Here is a 27,559-nt window from a genome sequence, read left to right on the forward strand (position 1 = left end):
TACGCAAGGGACAAGGCCAAAAAACAACAATGGATGCCAGTGATCTTTGGGCCCTCAGATGGCACTGCATTAAAAACATGATTCTGGAATGGAAATTGCTACAAGAGCTCAAGAACACTTCAGAAAACCATAATCTGTGAACGCAGTTTTCCGCTGCATCCACAAATGCAAGTTAAAACCATATATAAACAATACCCAGAAACATCGCCACCTTCTCTGGGCCCGAGCTCTTTTACAATGGACTGAGATGAAGTGGAAAACTATCCTGTGGTCTGACGATTCAAAATCTGAAATTCTTTTTTGAAATCATGGACACTGTGTCCTCCCAGCTGAAGAGGAGAGGGACCACCCAGCTTGTTATCAGTGCACATTAAAAAAAAAAAAAAAAAACCAGCATCTGTGATGGTTTGGGGTGCATTTGTGTGCATGGCATGGGTAGCTTGCACATCTAGGAAGGCACCAATAATTCTGAATGATATATACAAGTTTTGGACCAACATGCTGTCATCCAGAGGGCATCTTTTTCAGGGAAAGCCTTGCTCATTTCAGCAAAATAATGCCAAACCACATTTTCACGTATTACAACTGCATAGCTCCATGTTAAGAGTCCGGGTGCTAAACTAGCCTGCCTGCAGTGCAGACCTGTTTTCCACTGAAAACATGTGGTGCATTATGAAATCAAAAATATGACAAAGGAGACCCTGAACTGTTGAACAGCTAAAATCCTGTATCAGGCAAAAATAGGACAACATTTCACTTTCAACTGTATGGCAATTGATCTCCTCAGTTCCCAAACATTTACAGAATGAGTTAAAAGAAGAGGTGATGCAACACAGTGGTAAACATACCCTTGTCCCAACATTTTTGAAACATATGGCATCAAATTGAACATAAACTGAAGTCTAAAGTCCTTCCCGTGCCATATGGCGCATCGGGCGGCGCCGATCTCCGTTTCTGCAGCCCTCGGCCTCTCGCCTATTACATAGCTAGGGTTACAGTGGGGGGCCAGTCCTCTGGTAACCACGAGAGTTTAACTCCCCTACTCGCATCTGTATTGCAGCGTGCCTTGCCAGATTGTAGTAGGTACCATTTTTATGATGGTCTTTGGTATGACCCGACCGTGAATAGAACTCACAATCTCCCAATCGAGAGGCGGACACACTACCACTAGGCCACTAGCCGGTATTGGCATAAAATTCAAAATGAGCATATATTTTTTAAAAAAACACAATACAATTTCTTAGTTTCAAATTTTGATATGTTGTCTTTGTAGTATTTTTGTCATTACCCAGAGGCCACAGGAACAGATTGGACCCAATGAGCACCTACTAGAAATTAACTGAGGCATACCTGATGAGTAGGCTTGTGAGGAGAACAGGCAGGAAGCAGGCGCAGCAGCACAGTTCAAACATCTCTCAGTGAAATTCCAGGAAGACGGAGTGAGGGCAGAGTAACAGATGATAATCGCAAGAGAAAACACAACCGGAAAAAAACAGAGTCCTGAGTCAAAGTCCCATTCACAAATCCCAAAAATCGGCAGGCAAAATCTTAGTCCAAAAAATGTAATCCAAGTTGGGAAACAGAACATGAACTTAACAAAACTTACAGTGAGTATTTATCTGCACTGTGTAATTCTCCTTGGTGTATTTATATGGAATGGCTAATAGCAAATGTGTAGCAGGTGTGTTAACACAGCATGGGGAGAACAGGGAAAACGCGGAGTGGAGCACAAAGGCACAGGTCAGGATTTGGAAATTCCGGGCTGGACCATGACAGTAACCCCCCCTACGGATGCCTCTGGGCATCCCAGACAGAGCTCCTGAGTTCTTGTGATGAAAATCCCTGATGAGCGCAGGGTCGAGGATGAAACGTGCTGGCACCCAACACCTCTCCTCTGGGCCATAGCCCTCCCAGTCGACCACATATTGTAATACCCAACCTTGTCAACAGACCTTTAGTAGTTTCCTAACTGTGTTTCCTAACTCCATCAATGATCCTGGGAGGGGGAGGAGCCTTGGACGAGGGGAGAAGGGACTGGAAACCAGGGGTCTCAGTTGGGAGACATGAAAGGATGGGTGGAGGTACTGCATACGGTAGACTTGGGCAATACCAATCTCATAGTCGTGGGGTTAATGACCTTAGAAATAGGAAAGGGGCCAACAAACGTGGGACCCAGCTTACATGAGGGGACCCTGAGAGAGAGATTGGCTGTAGACAACATAACCCTTTGTCCCAGGCGGTAGACAGGAGCTGGCCTGTGATGCTGATCTGCCATCCTCTTGTATACATGATTGGTGCATAACAGGTGACGTCTGGCACATGCCCAAATTCTGTGACAGTGTCGGATAAAGGTTTGAGCAGAAGGAACAGATGCCTCCTTCTGTTTGGGGAAAAGAGGGGGCTGGTATCTGAAGCAACACTGGAAGGGAGTCAGTCCAGTGGAATGATGAGAGAAGGCTGTTGTGGGCGTATTCAATCCAAGGAAGCACCTGGCTCCAGGAGGAAGAAGCACTGGATGTTAGGCATCAGAGAGCGACCTCTAGCTTCTGACTGGTATGCTCCATCTGCCCATTAGTCTGGGGGTTGTAACCTGAGGAGAGGCATGGAGTGGCCCCAATGAGCTTGCAGAACTCCTTCCAGAAGTGAGCGGAGAACTGTGGACCTCTGTCAAACACAATGTCCGTAGGCAGACCGTGAATCTGGAACACGTGGTTGATAAACAGTTCTGCCATCTCTTTAGCTGAAGGCAGCTTTGGGAGGGGAACAAAGTGAGCAGCCTTAGAGAAGCAATCAATGATCATCATGATGCAAGTATTACCCCTGGAGCTGGGGAGGCCAGTGATGAAATCCACCACAATATGGGACCAAGGATGGTAAAGTACAGGTAAGGGTCTCATTAGTCCAGCAGCAGGTTGGTTGCCAGTCTTGTTTCTGGAGCAGACATCACAGGCTACCACAGAGGTCCTAACATCTCAACACATGGTCAGCCACCAGAAGCATTGCCTGAGGATGGCAAGGATCTGGGCTGCCCCAGGATGACAGGCTAGGAGGGAGCTGTGCCCCCACTGAAGCACCTGGAGCGCATACAAGGAGGCGCATACAGACAGTTGGGTGGACCATTACCTGGTCCTGGATCACTGGGCAGGGCATTTTGGACAACAGTTTCTATGTTGAGCTGGGCAGCGGCAACGAGGCACTGGGCAGGGAGGATGGGTTCAGCGGTGCCTTGCTGAGAGTCCAGAGAAAACTACCTGGAAAGAGCATCTGGCTTGATGTTCTTAGAGCCTGATCTAAAGGAGAGCACAAAGTTGAAGCAGATGACCACCTAGCTTGAAGCGTGTTGAGGCGTTTAGCAGACCTGAGGTATTCAAGGTTCTTATGATCAGTACATATGATGAATGGACTCTCAGTCCCCTCCAACCAATGCCTCCACTCTTCCAGGGCCAGCTTGATAGTTAGTAGTTCTCAATCACCAGTGCCATAGTTGCGTTCTGCTGGAGTCATGCGATGAGAGAAAAATGCACAGGGGTGCATCTTGTTATCTCTGGCTGACCTCTTGGACAGGACAGTCCCAATGCCTGTGTCTGAGGCATCCACTTCGAGGATGAACTGAATGGCAGGGTCAGGGATGATGAGAACTGATGCCATGGTGAACCTGCTCTTAAGAGAAGAGAAGGCACTCTCAGCATGGTCAGTTCAGGAGAAGGGGTGCTTGGAAGATGTGAGTTCATTTAGGGGAGCAGCGATGGTGCTATAATTCTTGATAAACATCCAATAAAAGTTAGCAAACCCCAAAAAGTGCTGCAGTTCCTTATGGGAAGAGGGAACAGGCCATTCAGGGACTGCCTTGACCTTGTTGGGGTCCATTTGGACCACCCCATGGGAAATTCGCACTTCTCTGCTTTGGCAAAGAGTTGGTTCTCAAGAAGTAATTGCAGAACCTGTCTGATGTGGGACCGATGGACCTCCAATGTGGGACAGAAGATGAGGATATCATTCACACCAGGTGGTGGGCATTGCAGAGATCCAACTTGGTAAAAAACTGAGCCCCCTGAAGTAAATCAAAGGCAGAGGGCATGAGCGGTAGGGGATAGCAGTTCTTGACAGGTCCATCGGTCCCACATCAGACAGGTCCTGCAATTACTCCTTGAGAACCAACTCTTTGCCAAAGCAGAGAAGTGTGAGTTTCACATTAAGTCCCCGATAGTCAATGCAGGACCTGAGGGATTTGTCTTTCTTCTCCACAAAAAAGAACCCTGCTCCAGCTAGAGAGGATGATGGATGAATAATGCCAGCCGCTAGAGACTCTAAGATGTATTTGTCCATGGCCTCCTGCTCCAGGGGGGAAAGAGAATAGATACAACCCCTGGGAGGTGTGGTTTCAGGTAACAGCTCTATGGTGCAATCATAGGGCTGATGTGGAGGAAGAGAGGTGGTACAAGCCTTACTTGAACACCAAACAAAGGTCTAGATATTCGGGGGCACATTGGAAAGATCTACTGTCTCATCAGGACTGGTGACAAGAGGGGCCAGAGGAGTCTGAGCAGAAGATAGGCAGGAGGCCAGGCAGTAAGTACTCCAAGAGAGAATAGTCCCATTGCTCCAGTTAATGTAGGGGTTGTGGAGGCATAACTATGAAAGGCCAAGGACAATAAACTCAAGGGAGTTGTTCATGGCATAGAACGAAATTGATTTGATGTGATTACCTTTAACCCTCAAACTAACTGGGTCAGAGACATGGGAAATGGAACTGAGTTCAGCCCTATTCAGAGCCCTGGTCACAAGGGGGCAATCTAGCTGACGCAAGGGGATGCCCGATTCTTTCACCATGGAAGTCCTGATAAAACGCTGGTCTGCACCGGAATCAATGAGGGCTTGAACAGACTGGACCTTGTTTTGGAATGAAATCTCAAATGGTCAGCATTGACCTAGCAGCAGGGGAAGTGTGTGTAGAGATGCTCACCCATATCCCTGCATCCAGTGGTGGGTGGCCCCTTTTACTGGGCAACAGGAAATGAAATGTCCAGACTGTCCACATTAAAAACAGGAACTAGTTTTTCAGTGGTGTCTTCTTTCCTATGGGGTTGCCCAGGGATCTTCATCTGTGAAGAGAGTCTTTGTAGGGTATCGGTGATGGAGGACATGCTCTGGCGAACAGCCATGATCTTTTGCTGATGGGATCCGAGCCCTGCTTAGCCAATGCAGATTTGAGAGCACTGTAGTCTGCTGGGTCCATGGTATGACGGATAAATTCTGTCACGACCTGAAGGCCATAGGAACAGATTGGACCCAATGAGCAACTACTAGAAATTAACTGAGGCATACCTAATGAGTAGGCTCGTGAGGAGAACAGGCAGGAAGCAGGCGCAGCAGCACAGTCCAAACATCTCTCAGTGAAATCCCAGGAAGACAGAGTGAGGGCAGAGTAACACATGATAATAATCCCAGGAGAAAACGGAGCCGGAAAAAACAGAGTCCTGAATCAAAGTCCCATTCACAAATCCCAAAAATCAACAGGCAAAAATCTTAGTCCAAAAAATGTAATCCAAGTCAGGGAACAGAACGTGAATGTGAACTTAACAAAACTCACAGCAAGTATTTATCTGAGTTGTGTAATTCTACTTGGTGTGTTTACACAGAGTGGCTCATAGCAAATGTGTAGCAGGTGTGCTAATGCAGCATGGGGAGAATGGGGAAAACGTGGAGTGGAGCGCAAAGGCACAAGTCAGGATTTGGAAGTTCCAGACTGGATTGTGACAATTTTCAATGAAATATAGGTTTTCAATTATTTGCAAATCATCACATTATGTTTTTATTTACAGTTTACACAGCATCATAAAGTTTTTGGAAAGGGTTATAAAAATGGATCAAAATTGTAATTTATAGTACATAAAAATGTAATTGTTGGCATATTGTTGTAATATAAGAAGAATAAAACATTTAACTTTGCTTCATCACATCATGACATGGACATTTTTTAATGTTTGAAAGAAGTTTACTGAAAAAACTGGGCTGTTAATGCTAATTTTCAAATTCCTCCCAGAAATCCAGTGTGTTTCATTTTACAGTTGCTCTGTTCCAAATCTGTCACTAAGACCAGGCAGATTAAGATCCCTAGCTAGCACATACTCCATCAGACCTGAACCTGGGGTCAGCATGCTAAACCCTGCTGCAGTCCTGCTATTAGTCAAAAACCCCGAATGAGATATGGAGTGAATCTTCTGCTGGTGATAGTAACATGGATAGGGAATTGTTGTCTCATGGCCAACAAACATACCAAGTTTTATTTCCCCTCTGTGAATTTACAAACAAATGTGGGAACGTGTTCAGAGGTTTAAACAGACGGTGAGAAATGGCCAAAACTAGGACATATTTTTGAGGCCATGAACTGATTTTTCTTTTAATCTTCCAACTTCAGTCAGGACTCATCAGAAATGTTTACAGTACTATTTTTCTGCTTTGGGTCAACAGACAAAAAAAGAATTTGCGGTTGGGTGAACAGATGAGCTACTGAGATAGAATATAAAGTGAACATAGTAGACTGGCTTTGTTTAAACACCATCTTAACCTTTAGGTGTTAAGAAATTTTTAGCAATATACAGTTAGGTCCATATATATTTGGACACTGACACAAATTTTGTTTTTTTACCTGTTTACTGAAACATATTCAAGTTATAGTTGTATAATGGACATGGACATAAAGTCCAGACTTTCAGCTTTCATTTGAGGGTATCCACATTAAAATTGGATGAAGGGTTTAGGAGTTTCAGCTCCTTAACATGTGCCACCCTGTTTTTAAAGGGACCAAAAGCAATTGGACAATTGACTCAAAGGCTGTTTCATGTGCAGGTGTGGGCAATTCCTTCGTTATGTCATTCTCAATTAAGCAGATAAAAGGCCTGGAGTTGATTTGAGGTGTGGTGCTTGCATTTGGAAGATTTTGCTGTGAAGAAAACATGCGGTCAAAAGAGCTCTCCATGCAGGTGAAACAAGCCATCCTTAAGCTGCGAAAACAGAAAAAAAACATCCGAGAAATTGCTACAATATTAGGAATGGCAAAATCTACAGTTTGGTACATCCTGAGAAAGAAAGAAAGAAAGAAAGAAAGAAAGAAAGAAAGAAAGAAAGAAAGAAAGAAAGAACTGGTGAACTCATCAATGCAAAAAGACCTGGACGCCCACAGAAGACAACAGTGGTGGATGATCGCAGAATAATTTCCATGGTGAAGAGAAACCCCTTCACAACAGCCAACCAAGTGAACAACACTCTCCAGGAGGTAGGCGTATCAATATCCAAATCTACCATAAAGAGAAGACTGCATGAAAGTAAATACAGAGGGTTCACTGCACAGTGCAAGCCACTCATAAGCCTCAAGAATAAAAAGGCTAGATTGGACTTTTCTAAAAAAGCATCTAAAAAAGCCAGCACAGTTCTGGAAGAACATTCTTTGGACAGATGAAACCAAGATCAACCTATACCAGAATGATGGCAAGAAAAAAGTATGGCAAAGGCGTGGTACAGCTCATGATCCAAAGCATACCATATCAACTGTAAAACATGGCGGAGGCAGTGTGATGGCTTGGGCATGCATGGCTGCTAGTGGCACTGGGTCACTAGTGTTTATTGATGATGTGACACAGGACAGAAGCAGCCGGATGAATTCTGAGGTATTCAGAGACATACTGTGTGCTCAAATCCAGCCAAATGCAGCCAAACTGATTGGTCGGCATTTCATAATACAGATGGACAATGACCCAAAACATAAAGCCAAAGCAACCCAGGTGTTCATTAAAGCAAAGAAGTGGAATATTCTTGAATGGCCAAGTCAGTCACCTGATCTCAACCCAATTGAGCATGCATTTCACTTGTTAAAGACTAAACTTCAGACAGAAAGGCCCACAAACAAACAGCAACTGAAAACCGGTGCAGTAAAGGCCTGGCAGAGCATTAAAAAGGAGGAAACACAGCGTCTGATGTCGTCCATGAGTTCAAGACTTTAGGCAGTTATTGCCAACAAAGGGGTTTCAACCAAGTATTAGAAATTAACATTTTATTTACAATTATTTAATTTGTCCAATTACTTTTGAGCCCCTGAAATGAAGGGATTGTGTTTTAAAAATGCTTTAGTTCCTCACATTTTTATGCAATCATTTTGTTCAACCCACTGAATTAAAGCTGAAAGTCTGAACTTCAACTGCATCTGAATTGTTTTGTTCAAAATTCATTGTGGTAATGTACAGAACCAAAATTAGAAAAATGTCTCTGTCCAAATATTTATGGACCTAACTGTTGCTAGTAGGTTAGCTCTAAGTCTTAAGTTACTAGCTCAGAGGGACCACCTTGCTAACATTAGCCGGTTCTGTTTTCCAATTTTCTGTTATATTTCCACCACTGCAAAAGAGTATAACAAAAATAAATAAATAAATAACAACTGATCAAAATATATGGTTGGCATGCTTGGAACTGGTGCAAGCTGTTCTGATTGGTACTTGTTTTGGTTAGTTAAATCCTTGACATTTATCTTTGCTCACACATTCTGCTCTCTGCTTAATGAAGGTTATGTTGACCAGTAATGTCTTTCTTCTTTTCATAAGATTATGATCCTAACAGGTGATGGCATGGTACAGTACATAGTGTCTCTGTTAACTGCAGGCATTTATCCAGAACAACAGGTAACAACTTCAACAATTTTTACCTAATCTGCATGTCCATGCAGGCATGGGGAGAACATGCAAACTCCACACAGAAAGGCCCCATCAGCCATGAGATTCAAACCCGGAACCTTTTTGCTGTGAGGCAACAGTGCTAACCACTGCACCACCATGCCATTTTGCTTCTTTCATAAAGTAGTGTAGTCTAAATCAGTGATATAATGCTTCATCACCCATTTACATTTCTCTGTCACATAGACAACTCAGCTTCTTAAATCCATCCATCCATTATCTGTAGCCGCTTATCCTGTACAGGGTTGCAGGCAAGCTGGAGCCTATCCCAGCTGACTATGGGCGAGAGGTGGGATACACCCTGAACAAGTCTCTAGGTCATCGTAGGGCTGACACATATGCCCCTTTTCCACCAAAGCAGTTCCAGGACTGGGTTAGGGCCAGTGCTTAGTTTGGAACCGGGTTTTCTGTTTCCACTGACAAAGAACTGGCTCTGGGGCCAGAAAAAATGGTTCCAGGCTAGCACCAACTCTCTGCTGGGCCAGAGGAAAGAACCGCTTACATCAGCGGGGGGGCGGATTTGTTAAGACCAACAATAATAACAAGACCGCGAAAGATGGCCATTTTTAAGCGACGAGAGGCAGCAGCTGTACAAACGCAAAGTCATCCATTATTATTATTGTTGTTGCTGCTGCTGCTGCTTCTTCCGTGTTGTTTTTGCTTCGATATTCGCGCCAAGGTTTATGCAAATGTAGCGACGTAACTGACGTATACAGCGACGTAATGACGTGGCTTCCCTTAGCACCGCGAGCTATGGAAAAGCGAACTGGTTCTCAGCTGGCTCGCAAGTTGAACGAATTGTGAACCAGCACCAGCCCCGAACCAGCCCTGGAACTGATTTGGTGGAAAAGGGGTAGTAGACACATCTAGAGTCAATTTAGAGCCACCAATTAACCTAACCTGCATGTCTTTGGACTGTGGGGGGAAACCGGAGCACCTGGAGGAAGCCCACACAGACACGGGGAGAACATGCAAATTCCACACAGAAAGGGCCCCGTTGACCGCCGGGCTCAAACCCAGGACCTTCTTGCTGTGAGGCGACAGTGCTAACCACTACACCACCATGCCGCCCAGCTTCTTAAATCATTATCATCCGATCACATAGCTACACCACACTCTTGAATGTGAATATATACTCATGTTTGTCCTATAATAAACTGAGAAACATCTCTGAACAACTGTGTCTGTGTCAGTGACTGTTTGCTCCCTGGTCGATCCATGAGGCAGAATCTCTTAGGCGGCAGAGGTCTACATTCTGAGATCATACTTTGTCAAGTTAACCTCCTTCAGTACAGACAGATCAAAAGCGAACAACAACTTAAATATAATTTCCTTCATAATGTTCTAGCTCAGGATCATGTACAACCCTGATTCCAAAAAAGTTGGGACAAAGTACAAATTGTAAATAAAAACAGAATGCAATGATGTGGAAGTTTCAAAATTCCATATTTTATTCAGAATAGAACATAGATGACATATCAAATGTTTAAACTGAGAAAATGTGTCATTTAAAGAGAAAAATTAGGTGATTTTAAATTTCATGACAACAACACATCTCAAAAAAGTTGGGACAAGGCCATGTTTACCACTGTGAGACATCCCCTTTTCTCTTTACAACAGTCTGTAAACGTCTGGGGACTGAGGAGACAAGTTGCTCAAGTTTAGGGATAGGAATGTTAACCCATTCTTGTCTAATGTAGGATTCTAGTTGCTCAACTGTCTTAGGTCTTTTTTGTCGTCTCTTCCGTTTTATGATGCGCCAAATGTTTTCTATGGGTGAAAGATCTGGACTGCAGGCTGGCCAGTTCAGTACCCGGACCCTTCTTCTACACAGCCATGATGCTGTAATTGATGCAGTATGTGGTTTGGCATTGTCATGTTGGAAAATGCAATGTCTTCCCTGAAAGAGACGTCATCTGGATAGGAGCATATGTTGCTCTAGAACTTGGATATACCTTTCAGCATTGATGGTGTCTTTCCAGATGTGTAAGCTGCCCATGACACACGTACTAATGCAACCCCATACCATCAGAGATGCAGGCTTCTGAACTGAGCGCTGATAACAACTTGGGTCGTCCTTCTCCTCTTTAGTCCGAATGACATGGCATCCCTGATTTCCATAAAGAACTTCACATTTTGATTCGTCTGACCACAGAACAGTTTTCCACTTTGCCGCAGTCCATTTTAAATGAGCCTTGGCCCAGAGAAGACGTCTGCGCTTCTGGATCATGTTTAGATATGGCTTCTTCTTTGAACTATAGGGTTTTAGCTGGCAACGGCGGATGGCACGGTGAATTGTGTTCGCAGATAATGTTCTCTGGAAATATTCCTGAGCCCATTTTGTGATTTCCAATACAGAAGCATGCCTGTATGTGATGCAGTGCCGTCTAAGGGCCCGAAGATCACGGGCACCCGGTATGGTTTTCCGGCCTTGACCCTTACGCACAGAGATTCTTCCAGATTCTCTGAATCTTTTGATGATATTATGCACTGTAGATGATGATATGTTCAAACTCTTTGCAATTTTACACTGTCAAACTATTTCTGATATTGCTCCACTATTTGTCGGCACAGAATTAGGGGGATTGGTGATCCTCTTCCCATCTTTACTTCTTAGAGCCGCTGCCACTCCAAGATGCTCTTTTTATACCCAGTCATGTTAATGACCTATTGCCAATTGACCTAATGAGTTGCAATTTGGTCCTCCAGCTATTCCTTTTTTGTACCTTTAACTTTTCCAGCCTCTTATTGCCCCTGTCCCAACTTTTTTGAGATGTGTTGCTGTCATGAAATTTCAAATGAGCCAATATTTGGCATGAAATTTCAAAATGTCTCACTTTCGACATTTGATATGTTGTCTATGTTCTATTGTGAATACAATATCAGTTTTTGAGATTTGTAAATTATTGCATTCCATTTTTATGTACAATTTGTACTTTGTCCCAACTTTTTTGGAATCGGGGTTGTCTCATTCTCATTATCTCTAGCCGCTTTATCCTTCTACAGGGTCGCAGGCAAGCTGGAGCCTATCCCAGCTGACTACGGGCAAAAGGCGGGGTACACCCTGGACAAGTCGCCAGGTCATCACAGGGCTGACACATAGACACAGACAACCATTCACACTCACATTCACACCTATGGTCAATTTAGAGTCACCAGTTAACCTAACCTGCATGTCTTTGGACTGTGGGGGAAACCGGAGCACTCGGAGGAAACCCACACAGACACGGGGAGAACATGCAAACTCCACACAGAAAGGCCCTCGCCGGCCCCAGGGCTCGAACCCAGGACCTTCTTGCTGTGAGGCGACAGCGCTAACCACTACACCACCGTGCCGCCAGAATCGGGGTTGTATTTGTATTAATTTCATGAGCACATGAATGCACATAATAACCCTCTAACTCAGCTAATTCTTGTACTAAGTGCAAGCTAACATAGCAAACATAGCTGCTAGATAAGAAACACAAGATGGAATGAACAGGTTAACTAGTTCAATGATTGTTTTGCTTTTCTCATATTTGTAGCTGTCCCATGAGTTTCGTATCATCCAAAATGAGTGTTGTCACAGTGTGCACACTCTGAGACTGTCTTTGGTCACAGTGGCACTAAATCACCAAGTTATGCAAAATGATTCTTTTACAATCTGTGCTGACCGTGAGTTGGCCTCGTGGTTAGTGTGTCCGCCTCTCGACTGGGAAATCGCAAGTTCTACTCACAGTTGGGTCATATCAAAGACCATCATAAAAATGGTACCTATTACTGTCTAGCAAGGCACGCTGCAATACAGATGCAAGTGAGGAAGTCAAACTCTTACGGTTACCAGAGGACTAGCCACCCACTGTAACCCTAGCTGTATAGGCAAGAGGCTGAGGGCTATTGAAATGGAGATTGGCGCTGCACCCATATGCCTTAAAGAGCTGGTTAGTACTGGGACAGGAGACTGCCTGGGAAGACCAGATTCTGGTGTGAGAAGGACTTTGACTTGACTTGACAATGTGTAATAAAATGTGTTGTTTGTCTGTGACAACAAAATGGGACGGTGTAAATATAAACAGCCAGTTCACTATTGAATAATTGCTAAACATAATAATTGGAATGACTTCTGGTAGATTATGGTAACAAATACAGGATGCTAATCCTTTCAGTAAAGAAAATGTTAGCTAAGAAATAAACAGGTTATTTGTAAACATGTTTTTTGCAGTCAATGTGACAGTTTTGTGCATAGTTGTGGTATATAATATATTTTGTGACAAGGACAAATATGATACTACTTTCAAATTTATACAAATGTCCAAAACCTTTTTAAAAAAGACAAAGAAGCCCCGACAGCTAGCAAGGGGCTAATGATGGTATTTTGGAGTGTTCTTGATAATGATATTGAGTGTTGAATATTGTGATATATTGCACACCTGATTATCAGAACATGTCTAATGGGGACAGATGCTTTGTTTTGCTAAATTTGTGATGTTTTTTTTCTACACAGATTTTTTAAATTTGCTCTTTAAAGGTAAAGGCTTTAAAATATAAAAGATGTGTTATTATTACAAAGAGCATTCATTTACACAATGACTTCTGGTCGTACCTTGTTATTCGCCAAGTATAAGTAACTGAGCTGCTCCAGAGCTTCAAACCCATCATCTTCAAGGCCTGGAACCACACACACACACACTTACTTTGCATATCGGAACCTGATTGGCTCACAATACGACTCAAATCCTCACATGCTAATAAAATAAAAGTTACACCACAATTCTGGATTGTGATGGGTCAGAAAGTGTTCATTAATTTTCCATAACAGCAGCTCTGACAGTAGTGCAGCTGCAAATCACAAGTTTATATTAATACCCTCATTCTAATATGTAATTGTTTGTATGTTTGTATAGTAAGAGCCCTTTCACAGGTATGTGTACAGTGGAATGGTAGGAATCTTCACTGTCAATGCTTTGTAACAGTTAGAGACAGTGCCGTAACTAAGTTTTCCAACATCTTCAGGACAGGAGTTTATGCTTTGCGTTTTTTTCGGTAACATGACAAGCTGCGGTCTTATTCAAATAACAATAGGTAGGATTTTTACCTTAAAATATCAGCTTTAAAATCATTTTGATGGTACATTGCCTTGTAATAGGGAGAATGGCTTGTCTTCCATTCAGAGTCTGCGCCTGATTCGCCAGTTATAGCACTATATAACTCTAATGGGGCATCCATGAGACATCTCACAAGAAACGTCTTAGAGCACCACTGACAGCTTCCAAAATTGGGAAGCCTAGATAGCGTATTATTCCATACAGTGGGGCTAAAAAGTATTTAGTCAGTCACCAATTGTGCAAGTTCTCCCACTTAAAAAGATGAGAGAGGTCTGTAATTTTCATCATAGGTATACCTCAACTATGAGAGACAAAATGAGAAAAAAAAAATCCAGAAAATCACATTGTCTGATTTTTAAAGAATTTATTTGCAAATTATGGTGGAAAATAAGTATTTGGTCAATAACAAAAGTTTATCTCAATACTTTGTTATATACCCTTTGTTGGCAATGACAGAGGTCAAACGTTTTCTGTAAGTCTTCACAAGGTTTTCACACACTGTTGCTGGTATTTTGGCCCATTCCTCCATGCAGATCTCCTCTAGAGCAGTGATGTTTGGGGGCTGTCGCTGGGCAACACGGACTTTCAACTCCCTCCAAAGATTTTCTATGGGGTTGAGATCTGGAGACTGGCTAGGCCACTCCAGGACCTTGAAATGCTTCTTACGAAGCCACTCCTTCGTTGCCCGGGTGGTGTGTTTGGAATCATTTGCCCCTTTTCCACCAAAGCAGTTCCAGGGCTGGTTCAGGGCCAGTGCTTAGTTTGGAACCGGGTTTTCTGTTTCCACTGACAAAGAACTGGCTCTGGGGCCAGAAAAACCAGTTCCAGGCTAGCACCAACTCTCTGCTGGGCCAGAGGAAAGATCCGCTTATGTCAGCGGGGGGGCGGAGTTGTTAAGACCAACAACAATAACAAGACCGCGAAAGATCGCCATTTTTAAGCGACGAGAAGCAGCAGCTGTACAAACGTGAAGTCATCCATTATTATTATTGTTGTTGCTGCTGCTGCTGCTTCTTCCATGTTGTTTTTGCTTCGATATTCGTGCCAAGGTTTATGCAAACGTAGCGACGTAAATGACGTATACAGCGACGTAATGACGTGTTTTCCCTTAGCACCGCGAGCTATGGAAAAGCAAACTGGTTCTCAGCTGGCTCGCAAGTTGAACGAGTTGTGAACCAGCACCAGCACTGGCCCCGAACCAGCCCTGGAACTGATTTGGTGGAAAAGGGGTAATTGTCATGCTGAAAGACTCAGCGACGTTTCATCTTCAATGCCCTTGTTGATGGAAGAAGGTTTTCACTCAAAATCTCATGATACATGGCCTCATTCATTCTTTCCTTTACACAGATCAGTCGTCCTGGTCCCTTTGCAGAAAAACAGCCCCAAAGCATGATGTTTCCACCCCCATGCTTCACAGTAGGTATGGTGTTCTTTGGATGCAACTCAGCATTCTTTCTCTCCAAACACAACAAGTTGAGTTTTTACCAAAAAGTTCTATTTTGGTTTCATCTGACCATATGACATTCTCCCAATCCTCTTCTGGATCATCCAAATGCTCTCTAGCAAACTTCAGACGGGCCTGGACATGTACTGGCTTAAGCAGGGGGACACGTCTGGCACTGCAGGATTTGAGTCCCTGTCAGCGTAGTGTGTTACTGATGGTAGCCTTTGTTACTTTGGTCCCAGCTCTCTGCAGGTCATTCACTAGGTCCCCCCATGTGGTTATGGGATTTTTGCTCACCGTTCTTGTGATCATTTTGACCCCATAGGGTGAGATCTTGCGTGGAGCCCCAGATCGAGGGAGATTATCAGTGGTCTTGTATGTCTTCCATTTTCTAATAATTGCTTCTACAGTTGATTTCTTCACACCAAGCTGCTTACCTATTGCAGATTCAGTCTTCCCAGCCTGGTGCAGGTCTACAATTTTGTTTCTGGTGTCCTTTGACAGCTCTTTGGTCTTGACCATAGTGGAGTTTGGAGTGTGACTGTTTGTTTGAGGTTGTGGACAGGTGTCTTTTATACTGATAACGAGTCCAAACAGGTGCCATTAATACAGGTAACGAGTGGAGGACAGAGGAGCCTCTTAAAGAAGAAGTTACAGGTCTGTGAGAGCCAGAAATCTTGCTTGTTTGTAGGTGACCAAATACTTATTTTACCGAGGAATTTACCAATTAATTCATTAAAAATCCTACAATGTGATTTCCTGGATTCTTTCCCCCCATTCTGTCTCTCATAGTTGAAGTGTACCTATGATGAAAATTACAGGCCTCTCTCATCTTTTTAAGTGGGAGAACTTGCACAATTGGTGGCTGACTAAATACTTTTTTGCCCCACTGTATATCTTATAAGCCTATAAAAAGAGGCTAAATCTGTATTCTCAGTACAGACATCATGGCAGTCAAGATAAAGAGACTAAAGAATACGGTGTCAGAGGAAGCCAGGAAAAGAAAACAGAGCATGATCAAGCAAGACACCAGACAAGAGTAAATCCTGAAATGGTTTTTACTCATTGGCAAGAGCTAAGAAAGATAAAAGGCTGCAAGACAGATGCTGAACTGGGTTTCTCTATGTTGAACTAGCAATATTAATTTAGTTGCCTTGCTATGTGTTGTGTTGTTGCACTTGCTTAATATTTGGCTGTCTAAGCAAAGTTGTCGACTCGCTAGCTTTTAATAATAAGCTAAGTCAGCTCATTTCAAAAGAGGCTTAGCTGCTAGCTACATCTTGAGGGGATGTTAGCAAAATTGCTAGATAACACTCAGACATAGGTACTGACAATACTTGTGGTGGTTGCTGTCTAACTTTGTTGGCGAACTTGTCACCAAAGTTTGCATGACTTTGTGTCAGAGACATCCAAGTTTTGTAAAGTTAATTTAGTTGACTAGTTGTTCTATGTCTGTTAGCATCCCCCAGCATTATATATGTCAGTGTTAGCGTGCAAATAAATAATTTCATCCCACAGCAAAACACTGTGTCAGTCTTTGTTATCTCACATCAAATAAGCCTTGAAAACTTGCAACTTTGCAAATCTGTCAACTAGCTTGTGATAGATTACACTGCCCAATGTATATTAGGTGCAATATGTGCCTATGTCATGTTGATTTTACACACACACACACACACACACACACACACACACACACACACACCACATTCAAACACTTAGCAAACAATGTACATGGCCTGAAAATGCAAACATGGCATTTTAGCAAAACTAAAACTTTGTTATTCTTTTTCTTATGTAAGTGTTCATTTCCAATGTCACAATAAATAAAACTATGCAGTCATATTTGTGTAAAATCTTTTAATATTACTCTACCTTTTTGGTCGACATGGTTCTTTGGCGTGTGGCGTTCCATATCCTTCAGCTTGTAAACAAATGCATGTGTACTGCTGTCCATGATGGAGTTCAAAGCATGAATTGTATTTACGACAGTGCCATAAAAGTGAATTACTCTCAGCAACTGTATTGGGAGCCCAGGAGCGAAAAATACCAATTCTCGCATAATGGGGCTTTAACTTCAAGAGAGAGAAAAAAGAGAGTCTGGTGAGGGAACGACTGTTTATAGCTGCTATAACGTCAGTAAGAACAGGAACTAACTTGTATGACGGACGTCCCACATCATTAAATGGAACTATAAACGAATTTAAAGTATGATGATAATAATTGAAAAATCTAATTTACTTTAGAGTGGTCATAGTAACCCTGCTGAGTGTTTTATTCCTTATAAAATATATTTTATGAAGTTACACCATGTAATCTTCAGTAAAAAAAAAAAAAGAATCACTGCATAAAAATGTTGTGGTAGCTTTGGAAACAGTTCCTTTGACCCAAAGTTATGGATGTTTAACTAAAGAAAAAGCTCTAAGTTTATTTTTCTTGTATTTAATTTGCATTTATCTGACCTTGCTGGACTTCATTCATCACCATTTGTTATTTTACACTTAACCATGCTCTTGGACACACACACACACACACACACACACACAAACAAACCCAATCTCACCAAAAAATCTATTTCATATGAAAAAAACTACAGCGAAAGCAATCGTTCTGCCAACAATGAAATGTACACGCTCCTGTCTGCCCAAATGTAGTCATTCAGCCAAGTTTGGTGGCTGGAGGCTGATGTAGCTAACAAATCACAGAAACTTACACATACACACAGACACACACTCACCCTGTGTTGTGAGGCGATTGTTCTGGAGGTTGAGAGTCTCCAAATGAATAAGCCGTGAGAGATCCTCCGCTCTGATTTCTGAAATCTGATTGTTCTGATACAGAAATAGGAAAAGACAAAAAATGAGATGTCTTGAAATAAACCTGATTTTAATATGCTTTTGCATTTTTTTGAAAGCTTGATGAGTCCCTGCTGTTCTTTCAGACACTCATCGCTTCATTTCTTTGAGATGTACATAATGAGATTATGAAATTTAGAATTTAGAAAATTTGAAATGTGTTCTTACTGTATGATTTTCAGGGTCATGGTATTTATATACACTATATTGCCAAAAGTATTTGCTCACCCATCCAAATTATCGGAATCAGGTGTTCCAATCACTTCCATGGCCACAGGTGTATAAAATCAAGCACCTAGGCATGCAGACTGTTTTTACAGTTTGGAGCTGGCCCCTTCCTCTTCCAACATGACTGTGCACCAGTGCACAAAGCAAGGTCCATAAAGACATGGATGACAGAGTCTGGTGTGGATGAACTTGACTGGCCTGCACAGAGTCCTGACCTCAACCCGATAGAACACCTTTGGGATGAATTAGAGCGGAGACTGAGAGCCAGGCCTTCTCGTCCAACATCAGTGTGTGACCTCACAAATGCGCTTCTGGAAGAATGGTCAAAAATTCCCATAAACACACTCCTAAACCTTGTGGACAGCCTTCCCAGAAGAGTTGAAGCTGTTCTAGCTGCAAAGGGTGGACCGACGTCATATTGAACCCTATGGATTAGGAATGGGATGTCACTTAAGCTCATATGTGAGTCAAGGCAGGTGAGCGAATACTTTTGGCAATATAGTATATATATATATATATATATATATATATATATATATATATATATATATATATGTGTGTGTGTGTGTGTGTGTTCATAATGAACAGATTAATCTTACACATATTGCACTGATTTGGTCATTCACATTAGCACATTTACATAACCTCCAATCAGCGAGGTAAATTAGAGCAAGGTTCATAGTGGCCTGGCAGGGGCTTCAAGATAGTGTGATGAAAATGTCAATGTCAAATTAAGTTGCATTTTAATCATATATATATATATATATATATATATATATATATATATACACACACAAACACACACACTGGCCACTTTATTAGGAACATCCATACACCTGCTGTTTTATGCAGTTCTCTAATCAGCCGATCCCTTGACAGCAGCACAATGCATCAAATCACGCAGATACAAATCAAGAGCTTCAGTTAATGTTCACTTCAAACATCAGAATGGGAAAAATTATGATCTCTGTGACTTTCACTGTAGCATGGGTGTTGGTGCCAGATGGACTGGTTTGAGTATTTCAGAAACTGATTATCTCCTGGGGTTTTCACACACAACAGTCTCTAGAGTTTACACAGAATGGTGCAAAAAACAAAAAAACATCGATTGAGCGACAGTTCTGGTGGTGGAAACATCTTGTTGATAAAAGAGGTCAGAGGAAAATGGCCAGATTGTTTCGAGCTGCCAGGAAGGATAAAGTAACTCATAGGAACTCTTAAGAACCATGGTGAGCAGAAAAACATCTCACCATGTAACAGCAGAAGATCACATTGGGTTCCACTCCTGCAGCCAAGAACATAAGCTAATAAAATAGTTATTTATATTTATTATTAATGATAATAATTTTTTAAAATGTTTTCAACAAGCTAAAGTTTCACTTAAAGTTAGCTTGCTTGAAATGTCAGTGGGTATGTTAGGCAAAAAAAAAAATAGGTTGAAGGAATTCAGCTGATAAAAAGGCTTGTACAATGTGCATTAGAATAAAAACAAAGTGTCTTATTTTGGAACTTTATTTTGGAGGCAATTAACAAAGTGATGATAAAAATCAATATCTTTCTTTGGACAAAGTAAAGTAGGAGTGTGAGTACATGTCTAATGGAACTTGTTGATACTAACACTGAAACAAAATGGCTAAGTATTAATTAATCCAGGGCATCACAAAACATTTTATTTATCCCTCTTTAAGTCCTTGCGCTGAGATTGACACTATATGGTCAAGAGTACAGTGGTGCTTGAAAGTTTGTGAACCCTTTAGAATTTTCTATATCTCTGCATAAATATGACCTAAAACATCATCAGATTTTCACACAAGTCCTAAAAGTAGATAAAGAGAACCCAGTTAAACAAATGAGACAAAAAATTATACTTGGCCATTTATTTATTGAGGAAAATGATCCAATATTACATATCTATGAGTGGCAAAAGTATGTGAACCTCTAGGATTAGCAGTTAATTTGAAGGTGAAATTAGAGTCAGGTGTTTTCAATCAATCAGGTGTGAGTGGGCACCCTGTTTTATTTAAAGAACAGGGATCTATCAAAATCTGATCTTCACAACACATGTTTGTGGAATTGTATCATGGCACGAACAAAGGAGATTTCTGAGGACCTCAGAAAAAGCGTTGCTGATGCTCATCAAGCTGGAAAAGGTTACAAAACCATCTCTAAAGAGTTTGGATTCCACCAGCTCACAGTCAGACAGATTGTGTACAAATGGAGGAAATTCAAGACCATTGTTACCCTCTCCAGGAGTGGCCAACCAACAAAGCTCACTCCAAGAGGAAGGCGTGTAATAGTCGGCAAGGTCACAAAGGACCCCAGGGTAACTTCTAAGCAACTGAAGGCCTCTCTCACATTGGCTAATGTTAATGTTCATGAGTCCACGATCAGGAGAACACTGAACAACAATGGTGTGCATGACAGGGTTGCAAGGAGAAAGCCACTGCTCTCCAAAAAGAACATTGCTGCTCGTCTGCAGTTTGCTAAAGATCACATGGACAAGCAAGAAGGCTATTGGAAAAATGTTTTGTGGATGGATGAGACCAAAATAGAACTTTTTGGTTTAAATGAGAAGTGTTATGTTTGGAGAAAGGAAAACACTGCATTCCAGCATAAGAACCTTATCCCATCTGTGAAACATGGTGGTGGTAGTATCATGGTTTGGACCTGTTTTGCTGCATCTGGGCCAGGACGGCTTGCCATCATTGATGGAACAAGGAATTCTGAATTATACCAGCGAATTCTAAAGGAAAATGTCAGGATATCTGTCCATGAACTGAATCTCAAGAGAAGGTGGGTTATGCAGCAAGACAACGACCCTAAGCACACAAGTTGTTCTACCAAAGAATGGTTAAAGAAGAATAAAGTTCATGTTTTGGAATGGCCAAGTCAAAGTCCTGACCTTAATCCAATCGAAATGTTGTGGAAGGACCTGAAGCGAGCAGTTCATGTGAGGAAACCCACCAACATCCCAGAGTTGAAGCCGTTCTGTACGGAGAAATGGGCTAAAATTCCTCCAACCTGGTGTGCAGGACCGATCAACAGTTACCGGAAACATTTAGTTGCAGTTATTGCTGCACAAGGGGGTCACACCAGATACTGAAAGCAAATGTTCACATACTTTTGCCACTCACAGATATGTAATATTGGATCATTTTCCTCAATAAATAAATGACCGAGTATAATATTTTTGTCTCATTTATTTAACTGGGTTCTCTTTATCTACTTTTAGGACTTGTGTGAAAATCTGATGATGTTTTTGGTCATATTTATGCAGAAATATAGAAAATTCTAAAGGGTTCACAAACTTTCAAGCACCACTGTATGTGTTAGTGCTCAGTGCTCGCAGAACTGAACTGCTCACACATGCAACAGTTTCTTTGCATGATCACTTCACTGCTCCATCCTCTGTATGTGCAAAATTTTGGCATCTGGGCACAGACGAGGCATTAATACATGTTGAAAGATTTGTGAAAAATTGATCAGTTTGGAAAATGAGAATGTAAACCAGGGGGTACTACATTGAATTCAAGCTTTTTGATCAGGAGATCGTCAGTTATCCACATCTGCTGGTCATGTTCATCTCTACTAATCTTAGTGCAGTTACTGGACAAAAAAAAAACTAAGGAAAGAATAAAGAGCTAATACAAGTGTGCCCACACACACACACACACACACACACACACCTGCAGTGAGAGCTGGCGTGTGTTTTCTGGTAGCTCTTGTGGGAACTCGGATAAATTCACCCCAGCACAGTCGATAGCTTCCTCAGCCAGGCAGCTGCACTGATCCGGACATATCGACTCTGTATTTCCCTTCCCATCTCTCTCTGTTCCTTTATTCTTCTGGTCCATGTGTTGCTCTTCCTGCTGGTGTTCAAGCTCGACTCCAAGAATGAGAGCCCAACAAAGCAGAAGTGCACACAACATACACCTCGTCCAGATCATCGCTAACACGCCCAATACACACTGTGTGGTCTGGCCAAAACTCCGAACCAGATGAGCCTTTGATCAAAGAACAGATCACACTTTCTCTACACACCTGCTAGAAACAAAACTTCATTAACATTTTAACACAATTCTGAACTAAAATGATATTATTATTATTATTATTATTATTATTATTAGTGGTAGTAGTAGTAGTAGTAGTGGAGTAGTGGAGTAGTAGTTTGTGAGTTAACCTGTTTATTGTTGTGCTCATTTTTGTCAAATTAGCTGGTTTATGACAATGCTAGTTTTGTGAGTTAGCCAGTTTGGAGATGGAGACTTTGATCCTGGGGTGAAACATTGTGTGTGTGTGTGTGTGTGTGTGTGTGTGTGTGTGTGTGTGTGTGTTACAGTAAGTCCAGGAAATCTGTTTTCAGAGCGAGTGTTTTTCTCTCAGTTTTTTTTTTTCTTTCAGTTTGTCTGGAAATTAATATTTGAAGTCATTCTTTGTTTAGTTATGAGATTTATTTCTAATTTCATTTCTCGACATTCCTGCCATGAAGCACTAAAATAACTAAACATACTTTCCCAGGCACTTGAATACCCAGATAAGGAACTCAAGATTAAATTTTGGCCTGAAACGACAAACACACTGAAAGCTTTTTTCAGCAGTTGTTTGGTTCACAATAGTGAGAGTGAGAGCTGGAGTCTGAAACACTGGCACCAGAACAGGACAGAAATCTTTTCTCAAGAGTCACACAGCTGGATGGAAAACATGAAAATGAATTAACTCTTCAGACCTCTTTCTCATTTATACAAGACAGCAGATACACAGGAGTTTCTCTTGTCCTTTAAACTGTTTAAAAATGACACGACTCATTAAAAAAAATCGTAAGGAGTGTGGGTAAAATCAGGAAACATGAAAACAGATGAAGTAAATTGTATTTTATAAAAAGAGATGTATTTTTATTTACTGATGCTAATTTGAAAGTTAGCCTATTTACTCTAATGCTAATTTCTGAATTGGTCCACTTATTGTTTAGATTGAAATGTGTTTTATTTATTATAATGCTTGTTTCCGAGTCTATTAATTAACTGTTATTGTGTTTACTGTGTGCAAACCTAGTTTGCTGGCTATCTATCCTTCTGTCTATCTGTTTATCCATCTATCCATACATCCATCTATGGAGATATCCTCAGGTCATCCTCAGACATTCGTTTATGTGGTCAAAAGTGTGTTACTGTGCGTTTGGCAAGAAACCAACCAATCACACATACAAACAAACAATAAAAACTGATCACATGACAAATCATTTCTCAGATGAAGGTAGACATCACAATATTCACATATTTTAGATGCATCTGTTTCTCTCTCTCTGTCTCTCTCTGATTGTCTTGATAACTAAGCAAAGATAGATAGATAGATAGATAGATAGATAGATAGATAGATAGATAGATAGATAGATAGATAGATAGATAGATAGATAGATAGATAGATAGATAGAAAGTGTAATCTGCTGTTCACAGTAAAGGAACAACAATGTGAAACCATCTGAATATCTAGAGAAATTATATGTGTTTTGTGTGTCTGGAAAAATGGTATAGATACAACAGAGCAACAGATGGGAGAGAGGGGGTGAGGGGTGGGGAGGGGGTATAAGATGAAATATAAAGCTGCCTTACCTCTCCAGCCTGCAATACTCAGATTAAATTCCTTTTCTGCAGCAGGTTTTAAGTCCAAGCGCTTGAACCTGCAGCTCCACTCAGAACTGATCCATCGTTCCAGATGTGCAGATGGAGAGTGGGAGTGAGACAGGAGGAAAGCATGGAGACAGAGTAAGAGCAAGAGAGAGAGAGAGAGAGAGAGGACAACTTTCCTATCTTCAACAGAATTTCCACGACTGCTGTGTAAATGACAGTGTAACATGGATCTCTTCGATGGAAACCCAGTTTCAGTGGCCAGTTAAAATGAGAAAAGTCTGGCTCAAGTTAAACATAAACAATAAAATTCAATAAAAATGTGGTTTTGTTTTGGGATTTTTCTTACCTTAAGTCAAGCCAGTACATGAAGAAACAACAATATTGGTCATGATGATCATTTTTCAGATTTTTGGATAAATTTGATCAAATCTATCTTCATGTCTTCTCTTAAACTGGAGCAATATCACAAAATGTTTCTTTTATTGTGTTTGTCCACTAATTGTTTTTTTTTTAAGTCTTTAAGCTCCACCAGCTTCAATCACGGTGGTGTAGTGGTTAGTGCTGTCGCCTCATAGCAAGAAGGTCCGGGTTCAAGCCCCATGGCTGGCAAGGGCCTTTCTGTGCGGAGTTTGCATGTTCTCCCCGTGTCCGCGTGGGTTTCCTCCGGGTGCTCCAGTTTCCCCCACAGTCCAAAGACATGCAGGTTAGGCTAATTGGTGGCTCTAAATTGACCGTAGGTGTGAATGTGAGTGTGAATGGTTGTTTGTGTCTATGTGTCAGCCTTGCAATGACCTGGTGACTTGTCCAGGGTGTACCCCGCCTCTCGCCCATAGTCAGCTGGGATAGGCTCCAGCTTGCCTGCGACCCTGTACAGGATAAGCGGCTACAGATAATGGATGCATGGATGGATGGATGTCCATTTGTGTCATTATGGCATACATCTCAATTTCCTTGTTAAACCTATAAAACTTACAAATGATATGCAAACACATTAAACAGCAGTGTAAGCATTCTTAAAACTTTTGTCCACAAATTTTTTTTCTATATTTATATTTCTAAAAATCTCAGTTTTCTATACATGTCCAACGTTCATGAAAATTTATTCCTATTTCTAATTAGAAGGATATTACAGAGGAAATTCAACATATGCTGAATTCATTTTTGAATTTATGTTCAATTTTAAATAGGAAATGTTCAATGTTTAAATGGTTAAAGAAAAAAACTTTTGTAAATGTCTTTCACTTAAGAGCACAGTGAGAGCAACATTTTAGTTCTAACATCATCCAAATATAACGTTTGATAAATCGCTGGGCAAATGTATAATGATTCAAATCAGAGAAATAAAATATGAACCTTAATCATTATTAGGCAGTGTAATCTTAGTTTTTTTCTAACTGTAATTGCGTTGTTTAGACATCAGAGTACAATAATGTACAATAAGAGTATACACATGACATCACCATAGGCAGTAATCATACTGAGTGGTAGCCTTAGCATTAGCATATCAGTTACTGAGTGATCTAAAATGGGAAAGAGCTGAGGTGCGATTGACTACAAAAAGAAATTGGAGCTATCTTTTTACAGACTATGAAAGCAAAAGAAAAGAGAAGCAAATGGAGGTAGTTGTTTTATGTTTAAGCATAACTGGAGCCTTCACAATGGTTTATAAATGGTTACTCAGAAAAGGCCTATTTGTTATTAATGTTTTAATTTTTTTAAAAAGGAATATTTTAGTTAATAGGCTATTATGTTTTACTCCAACCTTTGCAAATGTTTGTTGGTTATTAAGAAAACAAAAGTATATACAGTGGGGCAAAAAAGTATTTAGTCAGCCACCAATTGTGCAAGTTCTCCCACTTATAAAGATGAGAGAGGCCTGTAATTTTCATCATAGGTACACTTCAACTATGAGAGACAGAATGGGGGGAAAGAATCCAGGAAATCACATTGTAGGATTTTTAATGAATTAATTGGTAAATTCCTCAGTAAAATAAGTATTTGGTCACCTACAAACAAGCAAGATTTCTGGCTCTCACAGACCTGTAACTTCTTCTTTAAGAGGCTCCTCTGTCCTCCACTCATTACCTGTATTAATGGAACTTGTTTGAACTCGTTATCAGTATAAAAGACACCTGTCCACAACCTCAAACAGTCACACTCCAAACTCCACTATGGCCAAAACCAAAGAACTGTCGAAGGACACCAGAAACAAAATTGTAGACCTGCACCAGGCTGGGAAGACTGAATCTGCAATAGGTAAGCAGCTTGGTGTGAAGAAATCAACTGTGGGAGCAATTATTAGAAAATGGAAGACATACAAGACCACTGATAATCTCCCTCAATCTGGGGCTCCACGTAAGATCTCATCCCGTGGGGTCAAAATGATCACAAGAACGGTGAGCAAAAATCCCATAACTACACGGGGGGACCTAGTGAATGACCTGCAGAGAGCTGGGACCAAAGTAACAAAGGCTACCATCAGTAACACACTACGCTGCCAGGGACTCAAATCCTGAAGTGCCAGACGTGTCCCCCTGCTTAAGCCAGTACATGTCCAGGCCCATCTGAAATTTGCTAGAGAGCATTTGGATGATCCAGAAGAGGATTGGGAGAATGTCATATGGTCAGATGAAACCAAAATAGAACTTTTTGGTAAAAACTCAACTTGTCGTGTTTGGAGGAGAAAGAATGCTGAGTTGCATCCAAAGAACACCATACCTACTCTGAAGCATGGGGGTGGAAACATCATGCTTTGGGGCTGTTTTTCTGCAAAGGGACCAGGATGACTGATCCGTGTAAAGGAAAGAATGAATGGGGCCATGTATCGTGAGATTTTGAGTGAAAACCTCCTTCCATCAGCAAGGGCATTGAAGATGAAACGTGGCTGGGTCTTTCAGCATGACAATGATCCCAAACACACTGCCCGGGCAACGAAGGAGTGGCTTCGTAAGAAGCATTTCAAGATCCTGGAGTGGCCTAGCCAGTCTCCAGATCTCAACCCCATAGAAAATCTTTGGAGGGAGTTGAAAGTCCGTGTTGCCCAGCGACAGCCCCAAAACATCACTGCTCTAGAGGATATCTGCATGGAGGAATGGGCCAAAATACCAGCAACAGTGTGTGAAAACCTTGTGAAGACTTACAGAAAACGTTTGACCTCTGTCATTGCCAACAAAGGGTATATAACAAAGTATTGAGATGATATTTTGTTATTAACCAAATACTTATTTTCCACCATAATTTGCAAATAAATTATTTAAAAATCAGACAATGTGATTTTCTGGATTTTTTTTCCTCATTTTGTCTCTCATAGTTGAGGTACACCTATGATGAAACTTACAGGCCTCTCTCATCTTGTTAATTTGGAGAACTTGCACAATTGGTGACTGACTAAATACTTTTTTGCCCCACTGTATTTGTTTATTTAACAAAAGGAATATTTAAGTTGATAAAGAAAATGAAACTCAATGTTGCATTGTTTGGAAATAAAACTTTTTTTTAATATCATGGGAAAATCAATTTGTGAACGCAATATGATGAATCAAACCAAATTGTGAATTGGGTGAATTGTTTCATGCTGAAATAAACAGTACTCTACTAC

General features: G+C 41.3%; 1 protein-coding gene across 4 annotated transcripts in view; it reads right to left on the reverse strand.

Moving 5' to 3' along the window:
- podn (podocan) overlaps window positions 1–24,067 on the reverse strand; it is a 31,960-nt gene extending 7,893 nt beyond the window's left edge. The window contains exons 1-4 of one of the 4 annotated variants that reach the window (XM_060937785.1): window positions 23,944–24,067; window positions 22,021–22,338; window positions 17,989–18,082; window positions 13,306–13,370 (exon numbers count right to left, since the gene is read on the reverse strand). In XM_060937785.1, the coding sequence (XP_060793768.1) occupies window positions 13,306–13,370; window positions 17,989–18,082; window positions 22,021–22,281 (420 nt within the window). In that variant the 5' untranslated portion in view covers window positions 22,282–22,338; window positions 23,944–24,067. Of the gene's footprint in view, window positions 1–13,305; window positions 13,371–17,126; window positions 17,327–17,988; window positions 18,083–22,020; window positions 22,379–23,943 lie in introns of those variants that run through there. The other 3 variants (XM_060937786.1, XM_060937787.1, XM_060937788.1) reach the window with 3 other exon arrangements.
- Window positions 24,068–27,559: the final 3,492 nt, after the last annotated feature.

Source organism: Neoarius graeffei, chromosome 13 (assembly GCF_027579695.1).
Source record: "Neoarius graeffei isolate fNeoGra1 chromosome 13, fNeoGra1.pri, whole genome shotgun sequence".
Lineage (NCBI taxonomy): Eukaryota > Metazoa > Chordata > Actinopteri > Siluriformes > Ariidae > Neoarius > Neoarius graeffei.